The sequence below is a fragment of the Anolis sagrei genome, chromosome 2 (assembly GCF_037176765.1).
Source record: "Anolis sagrei isolate rAnoSag1 chromosome 2, rAnoSag1.mat, whole genome shotgun sequence".
Taxonomy (NCBI): domain Eukaryota; kingdom Metazoa; phylum Chordata; class Lepidosauria; order Squamata; family Dactyloidae; genus Anolis; species Anolis sagrei.
Genome location: NC_090022.1, coordinates 75,327,103 through 75,354,727, shown reverse-complemented (window position 1 = coordinate 75,354,727; position 27,625 = coordinate 75,327,103). Strand labels below are relative to the sequence as shown.

The window sequence follows — 27,625 nt, the reverse complement described above, 5'->3', positions numbered from 1 at the left end:
CCTCCAGGGGTCCCGACCCCCAGGTTGAGAAACACTGTGGTAGGCTAAGAGGAGTTGGAGCTGAGCAGTATCTGTAAGGATACACTGCTCCAGCCCTCTTTTGTGGATAATAGCAAAATATCCTTTATTATTCATAATTTACAAGCCAATTAGCTAAGTGATTGGTAGGTCCTTTTTCATAACTACCAGATTGAGAAATTGCATACCTGAAAGAATCATTAAGTAGTGGGATTTATCATATAAGGCCTGACCTAGAGCAGAGAAAATCCCACTCCTTATAAACTGGTAATGCTATGGAGATGTATTAATTAATCTTATAAAAATAAAATATAAGAATTCTCATATAAAAAGCATATACCTGCTTTATATAATTACTGGCAGGTGGCAGAACAGCCACTCACAAAACACACAGGAACTATGATGAGCATGTGAACCGTAAGGGAATGATGGCATCTCTTTGGTGCTCACATCATTTTCGAACTGCACAGCTACATACACTCTATAGCAAGGCTCCAAACTACTACATGCTATCCAGAGATGTTTTATTGTTGAAACACAAATGGAAAAGACATCCCAAGTTGCATTACAGAATAAAAAATACTTAGAAAACTGAGTTAACCCCTCCCTTGGCACATGTTTTTTCCCCCAACCCTATCCCCATATATACTGCACATTTATTTTACTAAACAGCTGCAGCACAACAAGCCATTTGATATCTTCCAGCAACAAAAGCCATCTGCGGAATATGTATAATGTATATTTGAAATAGCTGCCCACTAGGAACAGTCCCCAACACCTTAATCTGTTTAAATCCAAAATAATAACCGTAATAAAATTGTGGTCCTAGAAATGAAGATTTGGTTTCACAAGGATTTGGTCGCTGCAAAGCAAGAGTAGCTTCACAAGCATTGGGGAGGGAGGAGAAAATAACACAGGTTGCATGAATCAGCTTGTATAAAACCCACAGAATTAAACATGCAGCTGTACAATTTTGCAGTTTCATCTGGAATCACCCACATAAAGTCACAGGCTCGAAATTTTTGGGGGGATGGGGTTGGTGCAGCTTCCTGAGGGGCAGAAACAAGCATAACTCTCATCCGTATTAAGTAATGAAGAAACTTAATGTCTGAGCATCAGCTTTGTGAAGAGCTGCACGTTCCTTTCCCGGCTGGATCCCTGCCAGCCTCCAGCATATTTATGTCAGCGTTTCACCTTTCGTTACCTGCCGAGAGGAAGAAAAGAGACTGATTAATATACAATGGAACTTCTTGTGTGAGGGAGAATAAACTTGAGCTCTGAGAACACGTACAAGGCTGAGACTTGTAAGTTTTGACAAGGCCATTCCCATAAGACTGCATTGCAGATTACTAAATCCCAAATGTGTGAGATCCTGGATTTCTATTAAGGGGAGCAAGAATACAGACTTTTCCCCATAAAAAAACATCGCTTTGTTGGGTCCTGGATGTTTCTTACATACCCACAGGAACACCCAAAATATAATACAAAATTAAACATGGGCAAATCCTGATTTGGAAAGGTGTATAGAAAGAGGAAAGGCCTGGCCACACAATTGCTTGAGGCAGAAGCGACTTTGCCAGTGCTGCTTTACAAAAATCCAAACTTTCAATTATACTTGCACTTATCTAACAATGCATTGACCCTTCCCTTGGAGAGAAGGTACTTCCCTTGGAGAAAGTACTGAGGGGCCACCACTGTTATAATAATATGGCTCTTTAAATAATATTAACAATAATAATAAATGCTCTTTAAATACTACTATTACTAATAATAATAATATGGATCTTTTAATAATAGTAATAATAATGATCTTTTAATAATAACAATGTTTTGTTAAATAACAGTACAGGGTTCTTTAACTAATAAGACTAAGAAAAAAGTGGTACTTTAAATAATAAGAATAAATGTATTATTTATATTGCTTTATTTGCTTGCTTGTTGATGTATTGTTTTATTTATATCAACAATATTGTTTATATTGCTGATATATTGTTTTATTTGCTTGCTTGTTTGTTGATATATTGTTGTATTTGTATTTGACGGGCTTGGCCTCATGTACTTTATTATTTATTATTTATTTCTTGCACTTCTACCTCGCCCTTCTCAACCCCCGAGGGGGGACTCAGGGCGGTTTACAAAAAGTCACAATTCGATGCTGGCACAACAACAAGGTAAAAAATAAAACATATAAACAGTAATTAAAACAATCCATTATACATCACAATACCTAAAAATAATCTAGTGCTCAATGTTTAAGCTGTCCTGAGTCCCTTTGGGAGAATGGTGGTGGGGTATAAATAAAGTTATTATTATTATTATTATTGGCTCTGTAATTACTACTAATAATAATACGGGTCTTTAAATATAGATAATAACAAGGCTCTTTAAATAATAATAATAATAATAAGGCAATAAATATATTAAATATAGATAATAACAAGGCTCTTTAAAGAATAATAATAATAATAATAAGGATCTTTTCATAATAGCAATAATAATAATAATAATAATAAGGAAATAAATATATTAAATATAGATAATAACAAGGCTCTTTAAAGAATAATAATAATAAGGATATTTTCATAATAGCAATAATAATAAGGCAATAATAATAATAAAGCTCTTTAAATAATAATATGGATCTTTTAATAATAATAGTAATAATAATCTTTTAATAATAATAATAATGTTTTGTTAAATAACATACAGGGTTCTTTAAATAATAAGACTAAGAATAAATGGTATTTTAAATAATAAGAATAAATAACACCTTAAATACTACCAATAATAACACGGTTCTTTAAATAATGATAACAACGCCCTTTAAATAATAATAATACTAATAATTTCTTTAAGCCCCAAACGCTAGTTTCATTAGAGCCTATTTGGGGGAAAGAGAGTGGGTGGCTCTGATGGGAGGGGGGGGAGGGGAGGGAAAGGGAAGTGCAGGGGGGGGGGTCTCCATCCCCTCAATGACCCGCCTTCTCACCCGGGCCTCGATGTACTCGATCCGCCTCTCCAGCGCCGTCAGCTTCTCGTTGAGCGTGGCCAGGCGGGAGCGGCACGACATGTCTGCGGGGGGAAGACAGGAAGGGAAAGAAGGGAGTGAATGGCTGGGACCCCCAGGCAAGCAAGCAGGCCGAGGGGCTGACAGCCTCACTCGGGGGGGGGGGGGGAGAGGGAGGCCGCTCCCTACCGAAGGAATTGAGGAAGTCCGCGATCTTCTTGATGGAGCTGGTGATGACCTCGATGTACTCGCGGTTGGCCCAGTCCTGGTGGATCTCGCGCTGGACCGGGTCCTCCTGAACCGACATGGCAGCCTCCCCAGCCCCGGAAACCACCGCGCCTGCGCACACCTGCTGCTCACTCGCCGAGGCTTCCTTACCGCTTTCCGGAACAGGCCGCAGGTGGGACTGCGCATGCGTGCCCAGGCATCCTCCACGGTCTTGCGCAGTGGCTGTCCGTGACGGAAACGCTGAAGAGAACGGGGACCGCCCACTAGCTATGACGCAACGGAAGTGGGCGGGGCGCTTCATCTCCTCTTTGCTGCTGGGAGGTGCTAGTTTAGCTGCAAAAGCCTTCCGGTGTATCTGCCTTTTAGGAAGAGGCCTGGGTTAGCCCAAAGCACCTGGAGGGCCCAAGTTGGCCCAGGCCTGTTGTAGGATGAATGCAGTTTGACATCCCTTTGACAGCCATGACTCACTGCTGTAGTTTGCAACGCCTTTAGCCTTCTCTGCTCAACAGTGCTGGTGCCTCATAGGATCCTAGAGTTGGAAGAGACCTCATGGGCCATCCAGTCGAACCCCTGCCAAGAAGCAGGAATATTGCATTAAAAGCATCCCCGACAGATGGCCATCCAGCTTCCAAAGAAGGAGCCTCTACCACACTCCAGAGCAGAGAGTTCCACTGCTGAACAGCTCTAACAGGAAGTTCTTCCTAATGTTAAGATGGAATCCCCTTTCTTGTAGTTTGAAGCCATTGTTCCACATCCTAGTCTCCAGGGCAGCAGAAAACAAGCTTGCTCCCTCCTCCCTATGACTTCCTCACCAAACTATATCTCCCAGGATGCAATAGCACTGAGCCATGGCAGTTAAAATGGTGTTGAACTGCATTATTTCTACCGTGCAGATGCACCCTCAATCCTCTGATCACATTGTTACTCTAATTCACTAAGTGTTGTGCGCAGTGTTCTAAACCCTTGTGCCGGCAGGACTGCTCACCAACAGGTTGAAGGTTCAAATCCAGGGGGAGCACGGATAAGCTTCATCTTTCAGCTCTAGCTCCTCATGTGGGGACATGAAAGAAGCCTTCCCCAAGGATGGTAAAACATCGAAACATCCGGGTGTCCCCTGAGCAATATCCTTGCAGATGGACAATTCTCTTACACCAGAAACAACGTGCATCTTCTCAAGTCACTCCTGACACACATACAAATCTAAAAACTTAGAAATGGAGCTTGTCAGTGACCCATATTGTGGAAGTGCCACTAGCTTCTTCAGCAGCAAATGATGCTATAAACCATACAGCAGAAGTGACACAAGCCTTCCATTTACTTCCAACGTTACTCCATTGTCAGTGAAGATGGTCTGGAGCAGGTATGGGCAAACTCTGGCCCTCCAGGTGTTTTGGGCTTCATCTCCCACAATTCCTAACAGCCTCAGGCCCCTTCCTTTTCCACTGCTTAAGCAGAAAAGGAGAAGAAAAGAAAAGGGCCCGAGGCTGTTAGAAAATGTGGGAGTTGAAGTCCAAAACACTTGGAGGGCTGAAGCTTGCCCATCGCTGGTCTGGAGGGATCTCAATGCACACAGAGGTCATTATTTCTTAGAAATACATTTTAATGTGTATTTGTGGTATTTTAACAATGCTTATGTGTTTTAATTATTCTGTAACCCACCTTGAGCCACAAGAAGAGAGGCAGGTAAGAAATAAATTATTATTTTTCTCTTTCTTGGCCTTGAGGGAATCAGCCCGTTAGGGGACTAAAGGGTGAAACACAATTTCCAATCTATTCAGTTTCTGTTTATTTCAAATCAATAAAAGCCACTTTGCTGCCGCCGCCAATGGGTTTGAAATGTAATTGACAGAACAACTATAACATTGCTTTGTTTAACAAGTGTGGGGGAGAGGAAAAATTTGCTGTCCTACAGACATATGCAAATGTGGAGTGGAGGTTTTTAAGCAGAGGCTGAATGGCCATCTGTCAGGTGTGCTTTGCGTTTTTCCTGCATGGCAGAAGGGGGTAAGACTGGATGGCCCTTGGAGTCTCTTCCTACACTAGGATTCTATGATTGCCCTACAGCTAATCAGTGGCACTCTTCTATCAGAAGAATTTGTTGATTTTTAAAATTCACTTTTGGAAAGCACCCTGCATGTGTCAAAAGATACAAAGAGTTTAGAAGACTAGGTAAAAAACACAGTTTATATCTTTGAATTAATAATTTCAGAGATGCCATGAATAAAGAGACAGAACAATTAGTTCTGGCGAAGAAAAGGTATGTTTTTCCTTCTTTGAAATACATGCTTAGAGAAATAGCAACAAACATGTGATTGGACAAACTGCTGGCAAATTGAACAGAACTCCCCAAAATGAAGATAATTGATCATGGAATTAGAACACGAAAGTTTCCTTTTTGTCAGTGTGCATGGATATGTGATATAGTACTATTCCTTATAATGGTTAGGCTGCATACGATGAATAGGAAAGGCATTCTGATATTAAACCAGTCACGATGCACCTCACAAAGCAAATGGTAGACCTTTCAGCTTTATTTATCTGCAAATACATCTAAAAGGAATTGATACATAGTCTCCTACAATGCCTAAAACCTACAAACCAGAACACTGTATCTGTAGTAGTACTGAAAACTTGCAATGAGCAGAAAGAGAAAAAAAGTGAACATTGTAACTAAAGTTCCCAAAGAAATGGTTTTCTAGAATATGCTTTTAAAACAGGATATCTCATCCTAAAAGTGCATAAATATAACGGCCACAATACAAAACAGTGTTGGCGCACTGATTTCAGTGGTCTTAGCCACATAAAATTGGCTTTAGATTATGATTGTAATCTAAAAAATATAACTATAATATCTATTGATTAAAATGTAGACCTGTGCTGGGGGCAGGAAACCTGAAATAGATCGTGGCAATCTTATCAAACAGAGGGATCAACAAAACAATTTTTTGTACCTCATATATAAGTTTTCCAGTTTCAGCTCCAACCACATTCTAAAAATCCACCCCAGTTCATTAATTCCTCGAATATACATTCACTTGGCATCACAACCGTGATGAGCAGTTTTCCAACTGTTTTATTGGGGTGTTTTACCAACATAAGTTAAACTTCTGCCAGGGGAAACAAATGCTCCACCAGATTCTGCACTGCAGCTCTTATCTACTATTGCATGGATAGCCAAAGATGATGGAGGATGGCACTTGCGGTCTCAATATCTGGAATGCCACAATTTCCCCATAACTAATCAACATATAAATGTCTCCAACGAGAGATCCCAGCCATAGAAATCCCTAAATATGGTTGGATTTCATACAAAAGAACAGTTAGCATTGCCTCTTAACAAGCAACCCTACACCTGACATCACAACAAAACATTTTAATCAGTCCAAATAAATATTTTACATTCAGATATTCTTAGAACAGTATAGAGCAGCTACGACTAGATACAGAGCCAAATATAAACTATAGTGAAAGGAATGAGGGGCAAGTGGGGGAAAGTGCTTAACAATTGGTTTTCAGGCTTTAAATCATTATAGAATGTGAAATATTTAAAGACAGTGAAAATACACTTTTAAAGTCCAGGTAATAGTCTACCTTACTTTAGCATTGCCTGGACAACTGCAGCATAGAGTTTTGAGTTGCATAGTCAATATTGTTTCTTTCATCTTACAGGTTTCAATCATCTGTCTTGTGAGTTAGTTTATCCCGTGATGTGGTCCAGTTTAATCAGAACTGTCTTCATCACTATCTTTAAGAACTGTCCTACCATTATTTTCTGACTCCTCTTCTTCATCCTGTTCCTGGTGAAAAAAGATATGCTTAAGTATAGAAGAGCGAGGGATACAAAATACACAGAGGAAGGACTGTAGAGAACCACCGATTCTACTTTGAGATGTTACTGACCACAAGTAATTTTAAATTAGGGTGACCTATATTTTGATATGTATTTTAATCTGTGTAATTTTGTCTTTTATAATAAGTTTTATATTATATGTCTTATATATTTCTGATTGAATTACGTTTAATTGTTTGTAAATTCTTTGTTATGTTTTGTACTGGCATTGAATGTTTGCCAATTTTACTTTGGAAGCCACCCTGAGTCTCCTTGGAGAGAGAGGGCGGGTTAAAAATAAAGTTTTAATTTTTATTATTATTACACTGTACACCACCATCGGTGACCTTTCACTGCATATACATTTGCTGTGATATTAGCATACAAAAAGGATAACATTGACTATTTACATTATATACTACTGACTTCATTTGTTTCCAATCTAAGTAAGTTATTCTACAGTTTTATAAACCGTAAACAAGCAAAAACAGATTACCAAATGCATAGTGCATTGACTTGAGGTGAAAGCAGAGGATGGGAACTACATTTGCTTTGCCTCCTCAATCCATGGGTTGGTAAGTTGTAAGAGCTGAAATATGCCTTCACATTCATATCTTTGTTTTTCTTTCCACTTTTACTACTACAGAAATGTAGTATTTTTGCCTTTCCACGTCAAAGAAAATCTAATTTTCTCTCCTGATCACTTAGCCTGCATGTTCCCATGTTTGTCTCCAATTAGAGACTATATAAAATGATCTATTGAGAATAAAAAATAGTGGCATTTCAATTCTAATTGCAATGTTCAAATTATAGTCACCCCTTTTTAAAAAAATGCAGTTTTATATTTGCTGCACAGGCAAACAGATGATGATTTTGAGTCTCATTCAGATGTAAAGTATGATAGCTGCTTAAAACACAACCATCACATTAGTCATCCTGCCTTTTGAAAAATACCTCTGTAGGATCTTCTCCTGTGACCATAGAAACCTCCTCATCCTCTGTCAGGCTTGCCTCGGATGCCTGCGAAAGGATCTCATCTCCCTAGAATAAATACAGTAAACTGATGATACTAATCAGAAATTGAACTATCAAGTGATCTGGAAAGCTTTTAAGAGGCTGTGCATTTGGATAGCATCGTTTACTGTCTCAGTATATGCTAGAAGCAGAGCAAGCAATAAATACAGTATATTCTGGCGTATAAGACTACTTTTTAACCCAAGAAAATCTTCTCAAAAGTCAGGGGTCGTCTTATACGCGGATGTAGTCTTATGCATGGGAATTGTCTTAACAATATATTTTAATTGGAAAAGTTGGGGGTCGTCTTATACGCCCAGTCGTCTTATATGCCGGAATATACGGTAAATCAAATGACATGTTAGTATTAGTAGGCTGTCTTATAGCTGTATACAGGATCTATGTTTTATATAGGATGTGTCTATATGCCAAATATTTCCAGTTGATATAGTTCCTTGATATCCTTGTTTTCAATACACTGATATCTAATGTATCTAGTAATATACTATTCCTAATAATAACGCCAGCAATAAGGTTATTTCTAATATGTGCTGGCAAGTGTTATGTTGTCTCCCAACTACATTCTAGACCCAGTTTCAACTGTTGGCTGTACTTTTAAAGCATTAAATAAGGATTGAGTATCTGAAAGGCTGCCCTTTCCCATTTGAACCTTTATGTTTTTATTTATTTATTTATTGAAATAATGTAGAATACATGGAAAGAGGGTGAATATTTTCAAGAAGATAGAAAAGTAGGAAATTATATATTAAAAAATGTAAAGAAAAAAATGTAAAAAATGTAGAAAAGTGTGTGTGTGTGTGTGGGGGGGGGGGGATATTCAGGTCCCAAAAAGAAGAAAGGACCCTTAAAAAAGAAAGAGGAAAAAAGGAAAAAAAGAAAAAGAAAAAGGACTTCCTTCTAATTCTGCCCGTTTTTGTCTCTTTTTGTCTGTATTTATATAAATCCATTTTTGTGTTTCTTGGTTGTGAGCTAAGTCCAGTTGCTTGTCTTTATGTCTATTTTCCATATAGTCATCAATTATTGATTATTGACCAATTTGTTTGTTTAACCGGGTTGCTTGTATTCCTTTTTAATAAAAGAGAAAAATTAATATGTCCATGTCTTTAATTTCATTTAACTTTTTGTTTTTATTTTTTCCAGTGTTGCTTCTCTAGTATTTCTTTCTGTTTCCAAACTTTCGCATAAACTATTCTGGTGGCCGTTGTCATATACCTAAATAGATTATCCTCATTTGAATTTAAGATTATGTCATCGTCTATAATTCCCAATAGGTAATATTTGTCTGGATTAGAAGTTACCTCGTCATCATTATCCTTTCCCAAAGTGTCTAAGTCCAGGGAGTTTAATCTTGCTCTCTTACTTTTCTATCCTTTCCTTGGAGTGGTGGACATCATCTTTGGTGTTGTTCTTGTACCTAGTTTACGTTCGTAGCTTGGAGATTTATTAGCAGGGTCCTCTGTCTCTTGGTCTTTCATTAGTTTCTCGTAGAAAGCCTTTGCTTTTTCTGTTGAGGTCAGCCAAAACTTTTGTTCCCTAAAGGTTGTCATGATGCCTTCAGTCTTCTTTGAACCTTTATGTTTTTAACACCTTCTGATGACACAACATTCTTCTGTATACCCTTGATAAATTTTGGTTAGAACATGAAGAATCTTTTTTTTCACTTTCCATGGTTAGGAGCCCTGTAGTTATTTGTTTGTTTTGTTTTGAAAGTTATTTTACTGGCTCTGCCTGCCCTTTTTAATTATAACTTTTTTACAATGTTGCCTTTGTGAGCCACTTTTAGCATTCTTTTGGAATAGTCGGCCTGAAATACTTTTCATTAATAAATAATATCTGGACTTATTTTGAACAGCCAGATACCGTGAATGAACTAGATGAGATGGTGCCATTTTACAGGTGGGAGTGCATTCGATTGCTTCGGAAAGGCAGTACTGAAAATAAATTTCATTGACCGTCTCCACAGAAACACTGTCAACTCATTCAAATGTCTTGCAGTATTATTAGTCTTTTTGCTCTAATAAGTTAAAGAAGAATGGAGAAAATGCTCCAGAAGTTCAGGTCAATGCAACAATTATGGTTTAGCATTAATATGCCATTGAATTTTGTGTTAGTTATCTTCACTGTACAAAGTTTGCTAAAAATACTCAATCAGTATTTTCAAATAACATATGTTGAAATTTAAAATATAAGAAAAATTAAACATTATTTGTTTCTTTTTGATTAAGACTCTGTGAAACCAATGGCGTAAATCCAATTACTAGTTCCAACTAGAGTTCTAATCAATCAATGTGATTTACAAAAATGTTGAATTACCATTCAGCAACTGATTCAGTGAGTAACTTATTTAGGTCAAGAAACAATAGAATCAAGAACAATAGAATCAATCCAATAGGATTTCCAAGTCTCTCAAATAACAGTATCCATTATAGTTGTATCAAACCAAGTCAATGAATCACTTACAGGTCACAAAATGGTGCCTTCGGTCTGTATTTGCTCACCTGGAGGTCCCTGTTTTTGAGGACACCCACCCAGAAGGCCTCCTGACAGTGGTTGAGAGCCAGCATTGCTTTTACCCGGTATACGAACAGCTCAAGGGACTTCTTTAGGAAGGGCACATGGCTGGTGAGTCCTGTATCTTGATGAATCTAGTATGGAAGGAATGGACACATGGAAATGATCACCAAACTGTTTTTGTACTCTTTACTGTCTTATCTTCAGTATTATACAGTGAAAGTATACGATCTGAAGCCAGATTTCGTTTTCATGAGTGAAAACGAAATCCGGCTTCAGATCCTATATTTGTGTTTCAGGTGCGGTCCCCCAACATATACCATGGGAATAATGATCTACTTCATTAATGCCATTATGATTACTTGGCATAAGACAGGCATGAGCAAAATGGAGTCTTGCTGATAATTTATTTATTTATTTATTTACCTTACTTATATACCGCTGTTCTCAGCCCGAATGCGACTCACAGCGGTTCACAACAAATATGAACAGCAAAAATTCAGTGCTACAGTATAGAAACAGTTAACAACCTAACACATTACACAATTAATAAACAGTTACTACAATACCCATTCACTGTTGGGAGATGTAGTCAACCACCATCTGGAAGACCACACTTTGCCTACTTTGGGTGTAATGATCATAAAGCTTATATTGTGCACTTAAAATGCTGCTGAAATTTTAGACAGAGGCTTTCAGCAAAACCTGGTGCTTCCTCTGAAGAATGCCCCCCCCCCCTCTAAAAAAAGAGGAGTATTAAGAAACTAACTGAAGGCATAAGGAAGATATTAGCAGGGAGATTGCAACAACTCTGTTCATACTTACATATAATAAACCTATAAGATGATTAGCTTGATTCTCAGTATTATGTTTCGGCATGAATGATATAGGAAGATTTAATGGAGGACAACTGGAATATTTCTAACTGTTAATTGTATCTCTGATTCAGTACTGATAGTCTGTGAAATAGCCAATAACTTAACACGGACTGAAAAATCAACACAAATTAGCCAGATTTAATTACTTCAAAAGTAACATCCTGCTTGCAGTCTTATTTACCTTGGAATGTCCACACATGTGATGAAGTTGTCTAGTGCTCAACTGAAAGGTTTTCAACAAACTCTGCACATCTTCCTGCAAACACAAAGAGGATCATTTATAAACATTGTTTAAAATGGCTACTGGACTAATCTAGTGAATTTTTTATCAATTTTATCACTCAGGGCCCTTCCACACAGCCATATAACTTAGAATATCAAGACAGGAATTATCACAATATCTGCTTTGAACTGGGTTATCTGATTCCACACTGCTATATATTCCAGTGCTTTGAACTGGAATATATGGCAGTATGGACTCAGATAACCCAGTGTAAAGCAGATATTGTGGGATTTCCTGTCTTGATATTCTGGGTTATATGGCTCTGTGGAAGGGCCCACAGTTTCGTACTTATCAATGAATGCTGAATCATTTGGAGCTGCTTCAGGTAATGCACGACACCAAACCCAGCTATGTCACTAACTGTACATTAAACAAGCAGGGGCGCTTAAACTTTGGCCTTACATTTTAAACTCTCCATCAATGTTCCTATTTATCCTGAGAAGGAAACATGTACTCTTTGCTTTATTTTGGATCCTTCCTTTGTCTTTTGTTCTTTCACGCTGAGGCTGCAGCAAAGTCATGTCCCTCTTCAGAAGTTTTTCTTCATTGTTGCTGTTAACACTGTTGTTGCGGTTGTTTTAATCTAGGTTCTAACCCAACAAATATTGTAAGTAGTAGTAATCCTGAGAAATTAGGTGCTAGTCATTGGAAATTTCTCCCAAATGGAAGCAGTCCTGATAAGGAAAAAGCTTAGCTACCCCCATGTCTTTCTGGTCTACATTCCTTCCTTCCTTCCCCACCCCACCCCCACCCCTCGTGTATGTATATATGTATGTGTGTGACGTGTGTATATGTATGTAGATTGTATGCCTTTAACAAAACCCAGTTTTTGTGGTTTTACTTAGTGCACATTGATGCCACTATTTAAGCACCTTACATTTTTTTGACAAATGTACTTGTATGTTACAGATTTTTTTTTGTTTTATGCTCCCCGATAATAGAGTATCATGGGAAGCAGGCTCTACAATGAGATGCTATGTAATCATGCTCCCATGTTCTAGGTTTTGTCAGATTTGCAAGAGGTGCCAGAAGAAGTGAAAAAATTCATTTCATAGAACATGTCATTCAGTTCATGGGTCTCGACATTTATACCCAAATATTTTCTCCAATTTTTTTCTGCTGTTGTTTTGTGCCCACAACCCTCTCCCTAATACTTACCCTGTGCTTTTTAAAGCTGTAGTCCAATAGGGGCATGCCTTGCTTCAAGAATGTTTCCACAAAGAGGCGGCCGTACTGCAGATGAGAAAGATGGGAAAAGGGATAATTGGCGGTAACTGCTTATCTGTTAAGTGTCCCTCAAAACCCCTGGTACATTATTCCATTGGCACTAAAATATTAGTTCAGATTTCACATGATCAAATGGATATCATCTTATAGGAGAGTGCATATTTCTTGATATTCTGAGAAACCCAGCTTAGCCTAAATTGAAATAAAATGTGCATGAAATAATAGAAAACAAATGCTATCAGTTTAGGAGGCAGGTCACACTGCTTTCCTCTCAATGCAGGATAGTAGCAGCCATTGTGATCCCCAGCTCTGCCCCACGGAAACTGTTGCAAAATGACAGTCAAAAATGATATGGACAAACAGAGAGGCTGGCTATTGGCAAGAGGCTGAGGTAACAGTGTTTAAAAACAGAAACAAAACCTAGTAACTCTAAAAAATGTTTGGATTACTCACTCACCTTCAAGCAAACACTAAGCACTGGCCGACTGTCAAATACCTGTTTGGAAAGAATAAGAATTTCAATGTATTGTTGAAGGCTTTCACGGCTGGAATCACTGGGGTGTTGTGTGGTTTCTAGGATGTGTGGCCATGTTCCAGCAGCATTTTGTTCTGATGTTTTACCTGCATCTGTGGCTGGCATCTTCAGAGGATCATATAAGATGCCAGAATCATCTTCAGATGCCAGAAGATCCTCTGAAGATGCCAGCCACAGATGCAGGCAAAACATCAGGAGAAAATGTTGCTAGAACACAATCATACAGCCTGGAAACCACACAACACCCCAAAAAGAAGTTCACTGCAAATACTATACAAAAGTGCTACTTAAAAGTAACCCCACTCCTGCAAACCTTGTTACTACTTAAATACAGCCTTCCCACCTAGTCATTATTGGTATTTTCAGGTATTTCAGTTGTAGATTAATAGCTGTATATATATATAGGCAGTCCCTGAGTTACAAACATCCGACATATCTAACTCATAGTTAAGAACAGGGACAAGACAACAGGAAGTGAGAGAAATCTGCCCCTCAGAAGAGAAACAAACTCCTGTAAGAGTTATCGTGAGGAAAAGGGGTCTCCACTGAAGCTTTATCATCAATCCTTGTTTCCACAACAAGCCACATTTTTCAAAATCCAATTATCACAGGGGCAAAAAGTGAGGTAAAATCTCCTGAACATTTTGGAAAGTATCTGGAAAGTGTTGCACTTTGGAAAGTATCTGAAAAGTACACTAAAATACAATTTCAACTGAAGAAAAAATCTACAGAACCTATCTTGTTTGTAACTTGGGGGCTGCCTTTATTTTTTAGAGTGCACGGATGCCACCCTCAAAAGTAGCCCGGAAATACATATCAGTCTTTGTGTTCGGCTATACTACTTTGGGGGATATTATTACAGCCACAAAAAATGAATTTGTTTCAAGATCCTACTAGAAGGGAGGCAAGATGTGCTCTGAAGAGAAAATGCAGTTTATATTTGACAGATTAAGTTCTATGAGGCTAGTAGGGACTCAAGGTAGCTCAAGAAACGTCAGAAGTCACCACAATTACTTTGACAGCACTAATGCAGACCACAGCAGACAAAAAATACTGTTATTCCACAAAAAGGAAAAGAGTAGTGTGATGGCTGCTTACCTTAACTAAATTAACAAGGATGTGAAAATCCCGCACAGCCATGTTCCACTGCAGCAATTTCTCCAGCTGGACCTATGGTGCAATAATAGGGTACAAAAATTTTATCCAGGCATTCAGCCTCCTTTTGTCAGAGAGAGAGTAGTGGTCACAGAAGGTTGGTAGAACATTTACATTGGGAGAAATTCTAGATGAACAGCACCTGCTCACTTGGAATTAATTGGGATAAATAAAACAGCAACACTCCCCAAACGGCAATAAAGAACAATTTCAAAAGAGAAAGGCTTGTCTTTCCTTCTTCAATCCCTTTAGGATACGGGTCTGTCACCATACCTCTTTGCTTTCTGATGATGCTGTTTCAGGAGAAATGCTTTTTATGGAGCTCTCTAGCTGAGTCATCATCACTCGAAAGAAAATGGGAAAAGTTTGCCTGGTGAAGAGAATGGGTACAAATAAAAGCTAAACTGTTCACCTTATTGTAAAATAACATACAGCTTTTATACTACAAATGTGATGTATATATATCCTGCCTATGAGATTTCTTCCCGCACCACCAGCATTGAAGCAATGCTCCTACGTCATCAACTCTGTTGAGCTGGCTACATTGTCCGAAGGCCCGATCACCCTCTCCCAAAGCAGTTACTATACTCCAAACTTAAGAACGGGAAACGTAATGTTGGTGGACAAGAAAAGAGATTTAAAGATGGGCTTAAAGCCAACCTTAAAAACTGTGGCATAGACACTGAGAACTGGGAAGCCCTGGCCATTGAGCACTCTAACTGGAGGTCAGCTGTGACCAGCAGTGCTGCAGAATTCAAAGAGGCATGAATGGAGGGCGAAAGGGAGAAACGGGCCAAGAAGAAGGTGCACCAAGCCGACCCTGACCGGGACCGCCTTCCACCTGGAAATCGATGTGCAGGAGAACATGCAGCTCAAGAATAGGGCTCCACAGCCACCTACGGACCCACCGCCAAGACACTATACTTGGAGGACCATCATCCTCGAGCTATATTGGCCTGCCTATGAGATCTCTTTCTAAGAAACCATGTAAAAAATATCTGAGTGTAGTGATGACAAAGCATTAAAAGGTAAACTTAACATAACAACGAAGCTGTGTGGTATTGGGATTGCAACTTGAAATCAATAAACTTAAGAATGAAAACAATGGAAGAAAACTGTATTTGCTACAACTGTGTTGAATGAAACTGATGCAAATCTCATCAAGAACAACCTGAATTCCAATTCTCTAGTTATTTTGGATAATAAACTTATTATTCATCGATACACTTTCTTATTTAAGATGTAGTCTTTGTTGTTGAAAAATGATGACATACTCAGATTTGGCTTAGGATATCATTGAGGATAAAGAGGAAAAGCAAAATATATTACAAATTTAAATTATTCCATTAATAGATGTCCTTACCTAGTCAAGGTAGGGTAAGTGGAAGAGTATCCATCTTTCGAAGAATTGATCAACTCAGGAATTCCAATGCTGGAAATGTCTTCTATTGCTTTTAATACATTATCTGTGTGCTCCATATATATACTGTGTAAAATAATTGTAAACATAAATTATAGCAGGCCATATGCAAATAAGAAAAACTATTTTAATACTTTTCTGTGCACCAGTCTTAGTTTTGCGGTTTGTAAATGTAAAAGAAAACCTAGTGTTTTGTTCCTTATTCCCACAGAACCAATAATTACAAACATGTATTGTGAGGATATCAATTAAAGGGGGGATCAGTTTCATAGTAGGAGACTCCAACAAATACTGACAAATTGATTATGGCATAAGTTTAGCATAAATTTGCATAAGATAATCCACTATTAAACCAAAATTTCAGGCATGTATTTGGTATATATTATGTAAATTTAATTTGCAGACAGCATATTTAGGCAGTCCAAGGAGTAATAATTATATCACTAACGTTAGCAGGGCATTAACAAAACTCTTGCTCATATCCTAGCACCAGGAAAGATGATGATGATTTTTACCCCACCATCTTCCCATGATTGGGACTCAAAGGTTTTACAAATTAAAACAAATACAATATAAATAAAAAACACACAAGATATCAACATTAAATAGATAAACTATTATCAATATTAAATAATTTAAAACAAACAGGTTAAAATACTTTTAAAAAGTACAAATTGAAATTATACTGCATTGTCTTACAAGGCCTCTTCGTAAAAAAACTTCAAAACATAGCGTGAGAAGAATCCATTCTTCTATGGGCCCTTCCACACAGCCATATAGCCCAGAATATCAAGGCAGAAAATCTGCTTTGAACTGGATTATCTGAGTCCACACTGCCCTATATTCCAGTTCAAAACTGAGAATGTGGGATTTATTCAGCTTTGTAGAAGGGGCCTAAGTCTCTTAAATGGCTCAAGTCCCCTTCTGAAATTTATTTGTTCCACTGTGGCAAATTTAAGCTCAGTAAGAACAACCTGGCAGTCTGAAGCAGACTCTCAGTTGTTTCTGAACTATTTCAGATGTCAGAATTCTGCCCATTTACTCTTTTGTGAATAAACTGACCACTTGATGCAGAAGAGCACTGCTGGCAAAAGATGGCATGCTTTAAATCAGCATTTCTCAACCTGGGGGTCGGGACCCCTGGAGGGGTCGTGAGGGGGTTTCAGAGGGGTTGCCAAAGACCATCAGAAAACATATATTTCTGATGGTCTTAGGAACCCCTTTGGCAGAGAATGCTGAAGATCCCTTCGCCTGTCCTTCTCTTCTTTTTTGAAACAGACAGCGAATCCTCCCACCAAAAGTCCTCTTCTGCTGTGATTGGCTAGCCTCTCAGCCATGGGAAGGGCTGTTTCTGAGACTCCATACAGAGAGCGGAGAGCAGGCATGCTCCACATATAGCAGTGTGGTGCACATGTGCAGGCATGGAGAGCATGTGAGACTGGAGGAAGGCTCGTGGCAGTGAGTCCCTTCAAGGCATGGGGGTTCTATATGGAAAGTTTTACCCTATTCTGTTGTTGGTGGGGTTCAAAATGCTCTTTGATTGTAGGTGAATTATAAATCCCAGCAACTACAATTCCCAAATGTCAAGGTCTATTTTCCCCAAACTCCACCAGTGTTCACATTTGACCATATTGAGTATCCATGCCAAGTTTGGTCCAGATCCATGATTGTTTTGAGTCCACAGTGCCCTCTGGATGTAGGTCAACTACAACTCCAAACTCAAGGTCAATGCCCACCAAACCCAGTATTTTTTGTTGGTCATGGGAGTTCTGTGTGCCAAGTTTTGTTCAATTCCATTGTTGGTGGAGTTCTTTGATTGTGGGTGAACTATAAATCCCAGCAACTACAATTCCCAAATGACAAAATCAATCTCTCCCAATCCCACCAGTATTCAAATTTGGGCTATTGGGTTTTTGTGCCAAATTTGGTCCCGTGAATGAAAATATATTCTGCATCTGAGATATTTACATTACGATTCATAACAGTAGCCGAATTACAGTTATGAAGTAGCAATGGTAATGATTTTATGGTTGTTGGTCACCACAACATTAGGAACTGTATTAAGGGGTCGTGGCATTAGGAAGATTGAGAAACACTACGGTAAGATGAGAAAGTGAACAAACCCTCTGATGTTCTAGGCGATGCTGCTGCCAAAACAGATAAAGTAGCAAAATTCATATAGATATTCAGAGTTCTAATAATATATAATGTATCTGGGGATATAGCCTATAGACCATGAAAGCTTAGCTAAAACAATTTCTAGTCTTTAAGACACCAAAGGATTCTCTGTGGTTTTTATTTTGCTGCAACAGTCAATTATTCTCTAATTTTAGAACCATTTTTATGGTTGGCAATGGGCAATTTTCATACTTCATACTTTCAAGTGACATGAATTGATGCCTGGATAGTTGTCTTTTTGTGGGAATCAGATGAATATTTACAAGAAGAAAGTCCCAAGTCTCTATGGTATACAGAAAAGCCATCCTTACCAGAACAAAGTATGGAGCGCTTCATTAAACTGGGTGCCCTTCTGACGAGTTCCATTGGGCTGCATCCAAGACTGACAGAGGAAATATTTGGTAATGGAACCTGTCAAAGGACAAGGAAGGAAGGAAGGCCAGGGATGTATTTAACTGTAAAGGATGGGAAAACATCCAGTATTATTTGCTTTAAGTGTCTACATCAATTACATGTGCTGAAAACAGTAAGTATCCATTTTGTCTTTGTCTTTTGTTATTATTATGGGGTGAATGCACAAAGAACTGGATTAAACTGAAACTATGTAGTTGTAAAAATAAAGTTTTTGAGAACCCACTCTTTCTCTTCCAGGCTAGGGAATGCAGGCGTCCATATGTTCCTATCTCTTCATGTGTATGTGTGTTCACATTAAGAGTGAGAGAATACTCTTTCTTTTGCTGCATCAAAGATAACTTAATCTCTTTCTGCCCTGCTCTCCCCACTCTTGCTTTGTGATATTGGGGAAATAGACCACTCGTGCCACACAGAGCTCCCACTGGTTCTCAAGCCAAAGATAGACGAAGGCAGCTCAGAGACTGACTCTGGAAAAGAATAGCTCTTCTTAACTGCTTTCATGTCTTATGTTTTATATCATTATCTTTGCTCCCTCCTTCCAAGTGTTTTTTTTAATAGTATCCTTTTAAAAATGTAAAGCTGCCACAAATGAGAGGGAAAATAAATACAAAGATTTTTTTTTTGCAAATTAAAACTTGCACAATACCAAAGAAAGACATTTCTGTAAATGTTACCTATTTCTTTGTGTTTCAAGTTGACCACAGATTTTTCAGCAATCACAAGCAGAAGCCGAGTGAGACTCAATGCACAAAAAATATTGGGAACGCTGTGCTGGAAGTTCAGTAAATACTGAAAACTCTGGCTGCAGGGCACAGTAAAGAGGTGTCAAAATGTCATTGCTGATGCACCAGCACATATAACAAAATACAGTGTTAAGTCTGTCTTGCTAGATGATTCAGTAGTCTATTTTCCTTTTAATCTTTTTTAGAAAGATGGCTGGAATGGAACAATAATAATAATAATAATAATAATAATAATAAATTTATAGACTGACCCCAAGGGGACTCAGGGCAATTTATACATAAAAAAGGCAAATATTCAATGCCCTAAAACAAATACAAATATCTCCTGAGGGCTGAGAAAAGCAGTATATAAGTGAAGTAAATAATAATAAAATAATCTCAGAATAATACAAATAATACAAAATAATAATAAACTTATAACAAAAAGAATTAGTGTCAAAATAATAAACAGAATATAAATAATCAGATAAAGCATAATTATACTAGTAACATAATTAACATTAAGACATGCACCCTATGAAACAGTTAAAATACATAAAAAGGCCATCATGGTTGTTCTATAACGATGTACCATAGCAGCAAGTAAGTTAGCCAGTGTTCTGATGGAATCCTAGTCCTGCTCTCCATATGCTGACATGCAAAGGTGCGTTTTCAAGTTTTTTGAAGGACAGATGGGTGGGGGCTGTTTTCATTTCTTTATAGAGGGAGACGGGGGGCAAACACGGAGAAGGTCCCCTCTCTCCTCTGCTGAGCACAGTGCACGAGATGGCCTTGGAAGGTCTTGCAATTGGCTAGCAAATATTTTAATCAGAGGAAATATGACAAAAAGGAAAGCAAGAATATAAACCTATCAAGAGACATAGCATGCATGTCTTCTTTAACCTACCTGAGCAATTCTTCAAGGGGGAATTCTTTCTCTCCTGGTTTGAGCCTGTCAGTAAGGACATGGAGGCCTAGTTTCAGCAAGTTGTGGTTTTCATGTTGAGAAAATCCACTCCTGAAAAAATAAAAGGTATCCATCATCTTTTGCTATAATGCTTAGTTAGTGTACAACAAGCAAACATGTGCCTTCTTCAGTCGTTGTGTGGCTTGTATGCAAATGCAGGTAGCCAGAACCTTTCAGATTCCTCTATTATTGTCTCCCCATCATTTTTTTTCCTTATGAGGACCACGAGCTCTGTGAACAACACTGGGAACCCATGGTGTGATAACTTTGACAGACTAGGAGAGATTGTAATTTCGAAATGTCTCTATGAGGAAGAACCATCACATTCACCAAGCAAACAGAAGACGGAAGATCTGCAATAAATGCTGATAACAGGATGACATGAGCTGGTGTTCCTGAACATTGACTCCTGGCCCATCAACTACGCCGTGGTTCTCTGCCATCAGTGCCTTAAGGAGAAAACAAGCAATTAGGTTAAAATTATGGCCCAGCTACTTTATAACACACTAACTATGAAATCATTTATCAAGGACCCTTTGCATACAGGCATAATTTGTTTTCTGACCTGGAAGTAGTTGTGCATATTTTCCATGTGGTTGCACAGTGGCTTTAAAAATTCAATAGTGCACTCAATCACTTCTTGAGATGTTCTTTGACAAAGATGTGAGAATCCAGCATTTATTTTTCCTTTGCCCTGTATAAAGTGGTAGCATATAAAAGTGTGTGTCAACAACTCCCTGCTTCTTCTTTTCCCCTCCTTATTTACTGATGTATTAATGTTCCCTCTTTTGTACATACCTTTAAGAAAGGGGCTCTCTTTGCAGGGGCTGGGATCAACACATGTTCCAGTTTACGGCGCAGATCTTCCAAAAGGAACAGGAGCTCAGCCGGCCCTATCTGCACTATTTCACGGGTCTAGCGTTTTAAAAGAAGCAACACAATATCATAAGTCAAGGACCTGTTCAGGTTACATTTGATGAAAGGAACAGAGTAAGCAGGATGGATACCCAGATGCTACCCTCGCAATGTATCCAATACCCCTGGAGGAGATTGTTGGAAGAGAAGAGTGCTAGGCTCTAAACTAGAGATCTACCCTTTTAAAGCCTTCCCTCCAGATAGGGATAAAGCTGGGGAGGCAAATCTGACCCTGGAAGCACAAAGTTTAAGGCTTTATCGGAGGATGTTGATCACTTGGAGCCCATATTTTCTTCCATCATATTCCACAGGAACAGAGCAGAAAAAAACAAAAGAAATTGGAAGCATTTTTCCTTCATATGTTCTAAAACATATCTAAAAGAAGTGAAATACTAGCTCTGTACTTAACTTTTAGGATTATAGTGGCGGCAAAGGAGGAATACTGGTGAATATCTCTTTCACTAGGGGTGCGTCAACACGGTAGAATCAATGCAGTTCAACACCATATTTACTGCCATGGACGCTGCATTTTTCCGAGTCCCCAGCAGACTTTGGCAGAGAAGGCTAAAGACCTTGCAAAATTACAACTTATTTGCCATGCCCTTCTAACTATCTTTTAGTCTGCTTGCCTTTGTGTGCATTTCAGTATCCAGAATAGATTTGGTCAGCAGCCCACAGTGAAGTATATTAAAGACCTCCAAGTCTAATTCACGGAAATATGCACTATAACTCTGCAGCGGTACCAGTGATGTCCATGATTCCTTTCCTGGGGAGTCCTGCAAAGGAAAAACACTAGTTGATCCAAGTTGGAGGCTCAGCTCTGCAACAAAAAGATGATTAAAATGACTTCAGATACTAACAGTCAAATGACGAAAAAATCACTCCACATTTATTGTATTTCTTGATGACACTAGAAAGAAGAAATACACAAGTGGTCTGTTGCAGACACAGTTTGTACGTATTACTCTTTGGGATACTATACAAGTACTACCAAATTTTTGTGAAAGTGACAGAACCTTCAGATGTCTGTGCGTCCTAAATTATGACTGACGGTGATCTAATAAAACAGGTTGCATGAGAAAGAAAGGGGTTTGATGGGCTTTGTACTTCCCTGGCCTATTGACTTTAAGATTTTCAGCAAATGGAAGTATCTTCACCAGATGAATGACTAAATAATAGAGAAACAGTGACATCACAGATGCACTAATTGAAGCTGTTAAGAGTGATTCCAAAGAATAGGAAACCTATTTCTCCCAGATCATCACTGAGCAGATACCTAATTTTTTCATTTGCTTGTACCATGCTTGTTTTCTAGTCAATCTCTGCGTAAGCCTCTGGTTATCATGAAATTCTCCAAGAAGGAGACTCAAGGCAAAATCTTCTTTTCAAAATGTCTCTAATAAATATATATATATATATTAAAATGTTGGACAACAGAACCTTTTCCAGCTGGCTGGCCTCAGATTCAGGTAGATTTGATTCTGTGTCCTCCTCTATTTGTGAGTTGTCTGCAGAGCTGGTTTTGCTGTCAGATTTGAGGGCCTTTTTTCCTAGACAAGAGAAGATTTCACAAACAAACTTTAAACCAACTTTATAGATGCTTATAGTGACTAGTAAAACAGATGGGAAGGAAGATACATTTTTCTGTATGATGCCCCAACTTATACCAAGATGGATATAAATATTTTAAAACAAAGTCAGAATATTTTAAAATAAAGTTAGGTAACTGAACTTACCAATAAAGAAACCATGTGACATTGCAGATAAGTATCTGGACTTGGATTAAAGACTTTAAAAACTCATTTAGCTGACTAGTTGAATGTGTGCTTAAAGCTCAGCCTAGTCTACTTTATAGAGTTCTTGTGGGGATAAAACTGGACAGCCCACCCTTTCTCTGAAGAAAAATGTAATCACTAGTGTTACTGTATTTAATTGGGGAAAGAATCATTTCTATTTCTGAAGCATTCATGGTAGTTCAGAGAAAAGTGATGAGACAAGTTGAAAGGATCACATGCAGAGGGGCTTCAGGGGAAAAGGAGCAAGAAGAAAATTGCAAAGAAGGGGAGACAGGAAAGTACCAGTTTTAGCTTCAACACAACCAACTACAAGAAAAATCCCAACTGCAAGAAAAGTCCTAGCTGCAAGGTGAAAACTAAAAATCAGTAGAGAAAAATACTTGTCACGTGCAATATGTTTGTACTGGCTTATTTAGGGAGAGGGTGACCATTACTCAGGGGTAAAGCAGGTTTAACCCTCGGCATCTCCAGTTGAAAGGATATCTTGGTTGTGAATGAATAAATGAAGCTTTATTTATATTCTGCCCCATCTCCCAAAGGAACTCGGAGCAGCTTACAACAAAACAATAACATAAATAATAAAATACACAACAAGTCAAACAATTTAAATCACCAGAAATAAAACTAGTCATAATAAAGAAGATGAAATATAACTCAGGAATGTCACAATCAATATAAAACTATGTGGAAGTTTAGCGTATAAATATAAAACATTAAAACGAGTAAACATCATGTGACCTGCTCTTGCTAGTTTGAGCACTAGGGTCAATTAAAATTCTACTTAAACCCCAATGGTTTAAATTATGGTCAGTCGTTTCCAAAAGCTTGTCTCCAACATCCATGTTTTCAGTTCCTTCCCGAAAATAGTTAAAGTTGAAGCCAGTCTGGTTTTCTTGAAGAAGGAGGAAGAAGGCCCTTTCCCTCATCTCTGTCAGCTGCACTTGTGACGTAGGGTGAGAATGGCTTCCCCGGCAGATTAAAACCTGAGAAGGTTTATAGGAAGAGACGCAGTTGTGCAAACAGACTGGATCCGAACCATATAAGGCTTTGTAGCTAATAACCTGCACTTTGAATTGCACTTTCCTATCAAGGCTGGGAAAAACCTCCTGCTGTGGAAGCTACTTCCTGCCAAAGTAGATAGTACCAGGATAACAGATCTGAGTCAAGTTATAGCACCAGAATATGCTGATTTGTATTTAAACCAAGTTAGATCCATTAACCATAAAAGTATCTATAGCAGACCTCACTGAAAAAGCAATATTCTCACAAGTGCAATATATTACCTTTATTCTTCTTTTTGGTGGTACCAACTGTATTAATAATAGGAATTCCTTCTAAGGTTTCAGAATCAAAATTAGCAAGAGGAGGAGCATACCCAGGGCTTGCTGGAAAGACAAACAGGAAGGAATTCAGCTGTTAAGACAGAAGGCAAGCACCACATATTCTCAGGCAGACTTCTTATTCCAACACTGAGAACATTATTGAGAACTGACAGTTTTTAAAAGAGGGGCCTTTAAAACCATGCTATACGGGGTTAAACTTTATTATTGCATTTTAATTACGCAGTTGGCATCATATCCAGAGTATGCATCCACATATTCAATCATCCACAGTTTGATAATATTTAAGAAAATCCCAAAAGCAAACTTTGATTTTTCCAGTTTATATAAGGAAAACCATTTTACTGCAACATATATAGGGTGAGGCAGCATAACTTCCTTTTTTCAAAACTTAATAAAACCCATTATATGAATCAGAATTTTTTTTTATAATGTAGGCGCATACCTAAAGTTTTGTTTTACGTAATTTTGAAGATCAGATTAGGTAAGTGACGTCCCCCATTCTCCATACACTGAGTAAAGCGATTTTCGGCGTTTGTCATGACTCTTGCCAGCATAGCAGGCGTTATGTTGGCAATTTCTTCCTGGATGTTGGTCTCTAAATCTTGTAGGGTCCTTGGACAGTTCACATAAACATTTCAAAGAAAAAAACCCATAGAAAAAAATCACAAGGGGCCAAATCTGGAGAGCAGGCTGGCCACTCCAAATCCGCTCTAAAAGTAGGCAACAACGGCAAAAGCACGCTCCTCACTGTTCCAATGCATAATGGCGACTGAACTGTGTCAGGACAAAACTTTATACTCCCGCCTCTCAAACGAGACCACTAGCATTCCGCTACGTCTTCAACCGACTGAATGGCACACATTTTTAAAAAGGAAGTTATGCTGCCTCACCCCGTATAATGAGAGGTGAGCATCCATGGATGTTGGTTCTGGAACCAAACTACAGTGAATACCAAGGGCCACTGTATCTTTTAACTGTTTTCAAGCTTTCAATTAATTATACCCAGAAAAATGCAGGTACTGAATGTTGCTTTCTTTGACTCATTTAATTAATTTTAATTTTATTCTGTTTATGCTTACCTGCCAGGAGTTTCTCCAGAAGACACTGTAGTTCTGTAATGTTCTGTAATCGAGCCAAAACCCTTCCTTTGATCTCAGCATCATTTTGTTGACAGAAGGCATTCACAACCTTGAGAGGTAAATTACATTTATGAGATCTAGAAGCTGTTGAAATTCCATTACAAATCAAACAGGTTTATTCTGATATTTTTGAAGTCAGGTAAAGAGGTCTCAATACATTTCATAATTTGTGAAAAGTGTACACACTTTTCAATCTGGAGAGCATTGCTGGTATCAGCAAGAAGGCCATCCTCCTTTTCTCCCCTACCTTTCCCTCCTTGTACTCACACTCTTTCCTTCCATCCCAGTGAACATCCATTCGCCCATCACTGACACAGAGATAGCTGCTGCAGCCAATTGTGGGTAATCATTAGTCCGGAAACATTGTGGTTTTCTTCTCAATGTCACCAAAATGATCAGTGAAAAGGTGTGTAGGAGGTCCCCGCAACTCCAGGGTCCCTACACGCAAGAGCTGAGAGCCACAAGTTGTGTACTTCTGCAGTGAGGAAATTTCTCCTTCAGCCTTTGCTTAGTCCCAAATATGACTCCCATTAAAAAAATAATAATACTTGCCAGCTTACACTAAAGAACAGAGGCATTTGCATCTGCTGATACAGCCTTAATAATTTACATTTTCCTAAATGACTGTATAATCTATGCCACACAGTACAGTGCTCTATGGTCAATAAACCTTCAGAGACGTCCCAGTGCTCTGTCAACTTGCCGAGACACTGCTCACAGCTCCATTTTCTTCACCAGAAGCTCAAAGTTCGCTTTTTGATATATATATTTTGAATAAGTTGAAAAGAGTGACTGATTCCATTGATGCAGAATCCGTGGATATGGAAGAAAGTCTGTACATGTCGACTGAAGTAAAAAAACACTTCCAATAGGGCATTCAAGGATGTAGTGCTTCCCAAATCACAGTCAATCACCTAACTTACCAATCAGGCATTGAAGAGGTACAGAGGGGCAACATTATAGGATGCTACCCTTTGAAAGTACTTCTTACCTCACGAAACCAGTTTAGTGCATGAAAGAAGAGAGTACAGAGGAATTCTCGCTCTTCCTTAGACGACGATTCTAACTTTCCTCCTATTTCCAGGTTGGTCAGATATAAAGGGCATACTGTAAGACAAAAAGTTAGAAGAAACAACTCATATCACATCTCATCTATTGTACCTGCACATAGTAGTTAGTATCATTTCATGCCCAAAGAACATAGAGTTTAATTTTATTTTCATGACAGCTGAAAACTGTCATGACTGGATGGCAGAATTATTAAGGCAAAAGTATCAGTCTACGACAGAACGTTAGAGGTGTAGATAAAAGTCCAAAGAGTAAATAAAATATAAATATCCAATTCATAACTTTGTTCTGCCTCAACATAATATTGCAGCCTCAGCTGCAACATTTCAGTATTTGAAAGAGATTATAGGATGACCCACATCATCCAGAGCTAACTGTCTGCATCTTGTACCTAATAAGGCATCAATATCCTCCAAGTTCCCATTGTTCAGTTCTGATATGCAGAGCCTCAACAGCCGAAAGAATGGTGACAAGCACACCGAAGATACAATCCTAGAGAGAGAAGAAACTTGTGAGTATACTGAAAGGAAATGTGCCAGGATATAATATTGTTAGAAGATTGTAGCAAAGGTAGGCAACTGAGCTCTGTCAGATATTTTCAATTTACATCTTCACTGCCTTAATAATGGAGAAGGATTATGGGAAGTCCAATAACATCTAAAGCAATGGTTCTCAACCTGTTGGTCCCCAGGTGTTTTGGCCTACAACTCCCAGAAATCCCTGCCAGTTTACCAGCTGTTAGGATTCCTGGGAGTTGAAGGCGAAAACATCTGGGGACCCACAGGTTGAGAACCACTGTGGCTTTGCACGTAGAAGGCCTCCAGTTCAGTCCCCGGAATATGCAGTTAAGGCTGAGATATACTTCTTTCTTAAACCTGGAGGAGATGGTGGAAGTCTATTAATATAACGCTAAGCTAAACAAACTAAACATATGACTTGTTATAAATTAGCTTTCTA

The 27,625-nt window shown here is 38.5% G+C and overlaps 2 protein-coding genes across 2 annotated transcripts in view; both read right to left on the bottom strand.

Annotated features, from left to right (window-relative positions):
* Positions 1-525: 525 nt before the first annotated feature.
* BRK1 (BRICK1 subunit of SCAR/WAVE actin nucleating complex) lies at positions 526-3,456 on the bottom strand. Its single transcript, XM_060765729.2, is given in 4 exon segments — positions 526-1,222; positions 3,008-3,090; positions 3,215-3,370; positions 3,373-3,456. Coding segments are annotated over 4 exon segments (333 nt in total). The 5' UTR covers positions 3,440-3,456; the 3' UTR covers positions 526-1,195.
* Positions 3,457-5,766: 2,310 nt separating this feature from the next.
* The window catches only part of FANCD2 (FA complementation group D2), a 58,192-nt gene continuing 36,333 nt past the window's right edge, over positions 5,767-27,625 (bottom strand). The window contains exons 24-44 of the mRNA XM_060765730.2: positions 27,060-27,160; positions 26,592-26,707; positions 25,541-25,649; positions 24,402-24,503; positions 22,763-22,872; positions 21,952-22,098; positions 21,206-21,322; positions 20,973-21,101; positions 20,738-20,856; positions 20,348-20,458; positions 19,393-19,520; positions 18,616-18,715; positions 16,070-16,192; positions 14,980-15,076; positions 14,650-14,721; positions 13,474-13,512; positions 12,948-13,022; positions 11,688-11,762; positions 10,616-10,762; positions 8,037-8,123; positions 5,767-7,050 (exon numbers count right to left, since the gene is read on the bottom strand). Coding sequence (XP_060621713.2) covers positions 6,973-7,050; positions 8,037-8,123; positions 10,616-10,762; positions 11,688-11,762; positions 12,948-13,022; positions 13,474-13,512; positions 14,650-14,721; positions 14,980-15,076; positions 16,070-16,192; positions 18,616-18,715; positions 19,393-19,520; positions 20,348-20,458; positions 20,738-20,856; positions 20,973-21,101; positions 21,206-21,322; positions 21,952-22,098; positions 22,763-22,872; positions 24,402-24,503; positions 25,541-25,649; positions 26,592-26,707; positions 27,060-27,160 — 2,182 coding nt within the window. The 3' untranslated portion in view covers positions 5,767-6,972. The remainder of the gene's footprint in view (positions 7,051-8,036; positions 8,124-10,615; positions 10,763-11,687; positions 11,763-12,947; positions 13,023-13,473; positions 13,513-14,649; positions 14,722-14,979; positions 15,077-16,069; positions 16,193-18,615; positions 18,716-19,392; positions 19,521-20,347; positions 20,459-20,737; positions 20,857-20,972; positions 21,102-21,205; positions 21,323-21,951; positions 22,099-22,762; positions 22,873-24,401; positions 24,504-25,540; positions 25,650-26,591; positions 26,708-27,059; positions 27,161-27,625) is intronic.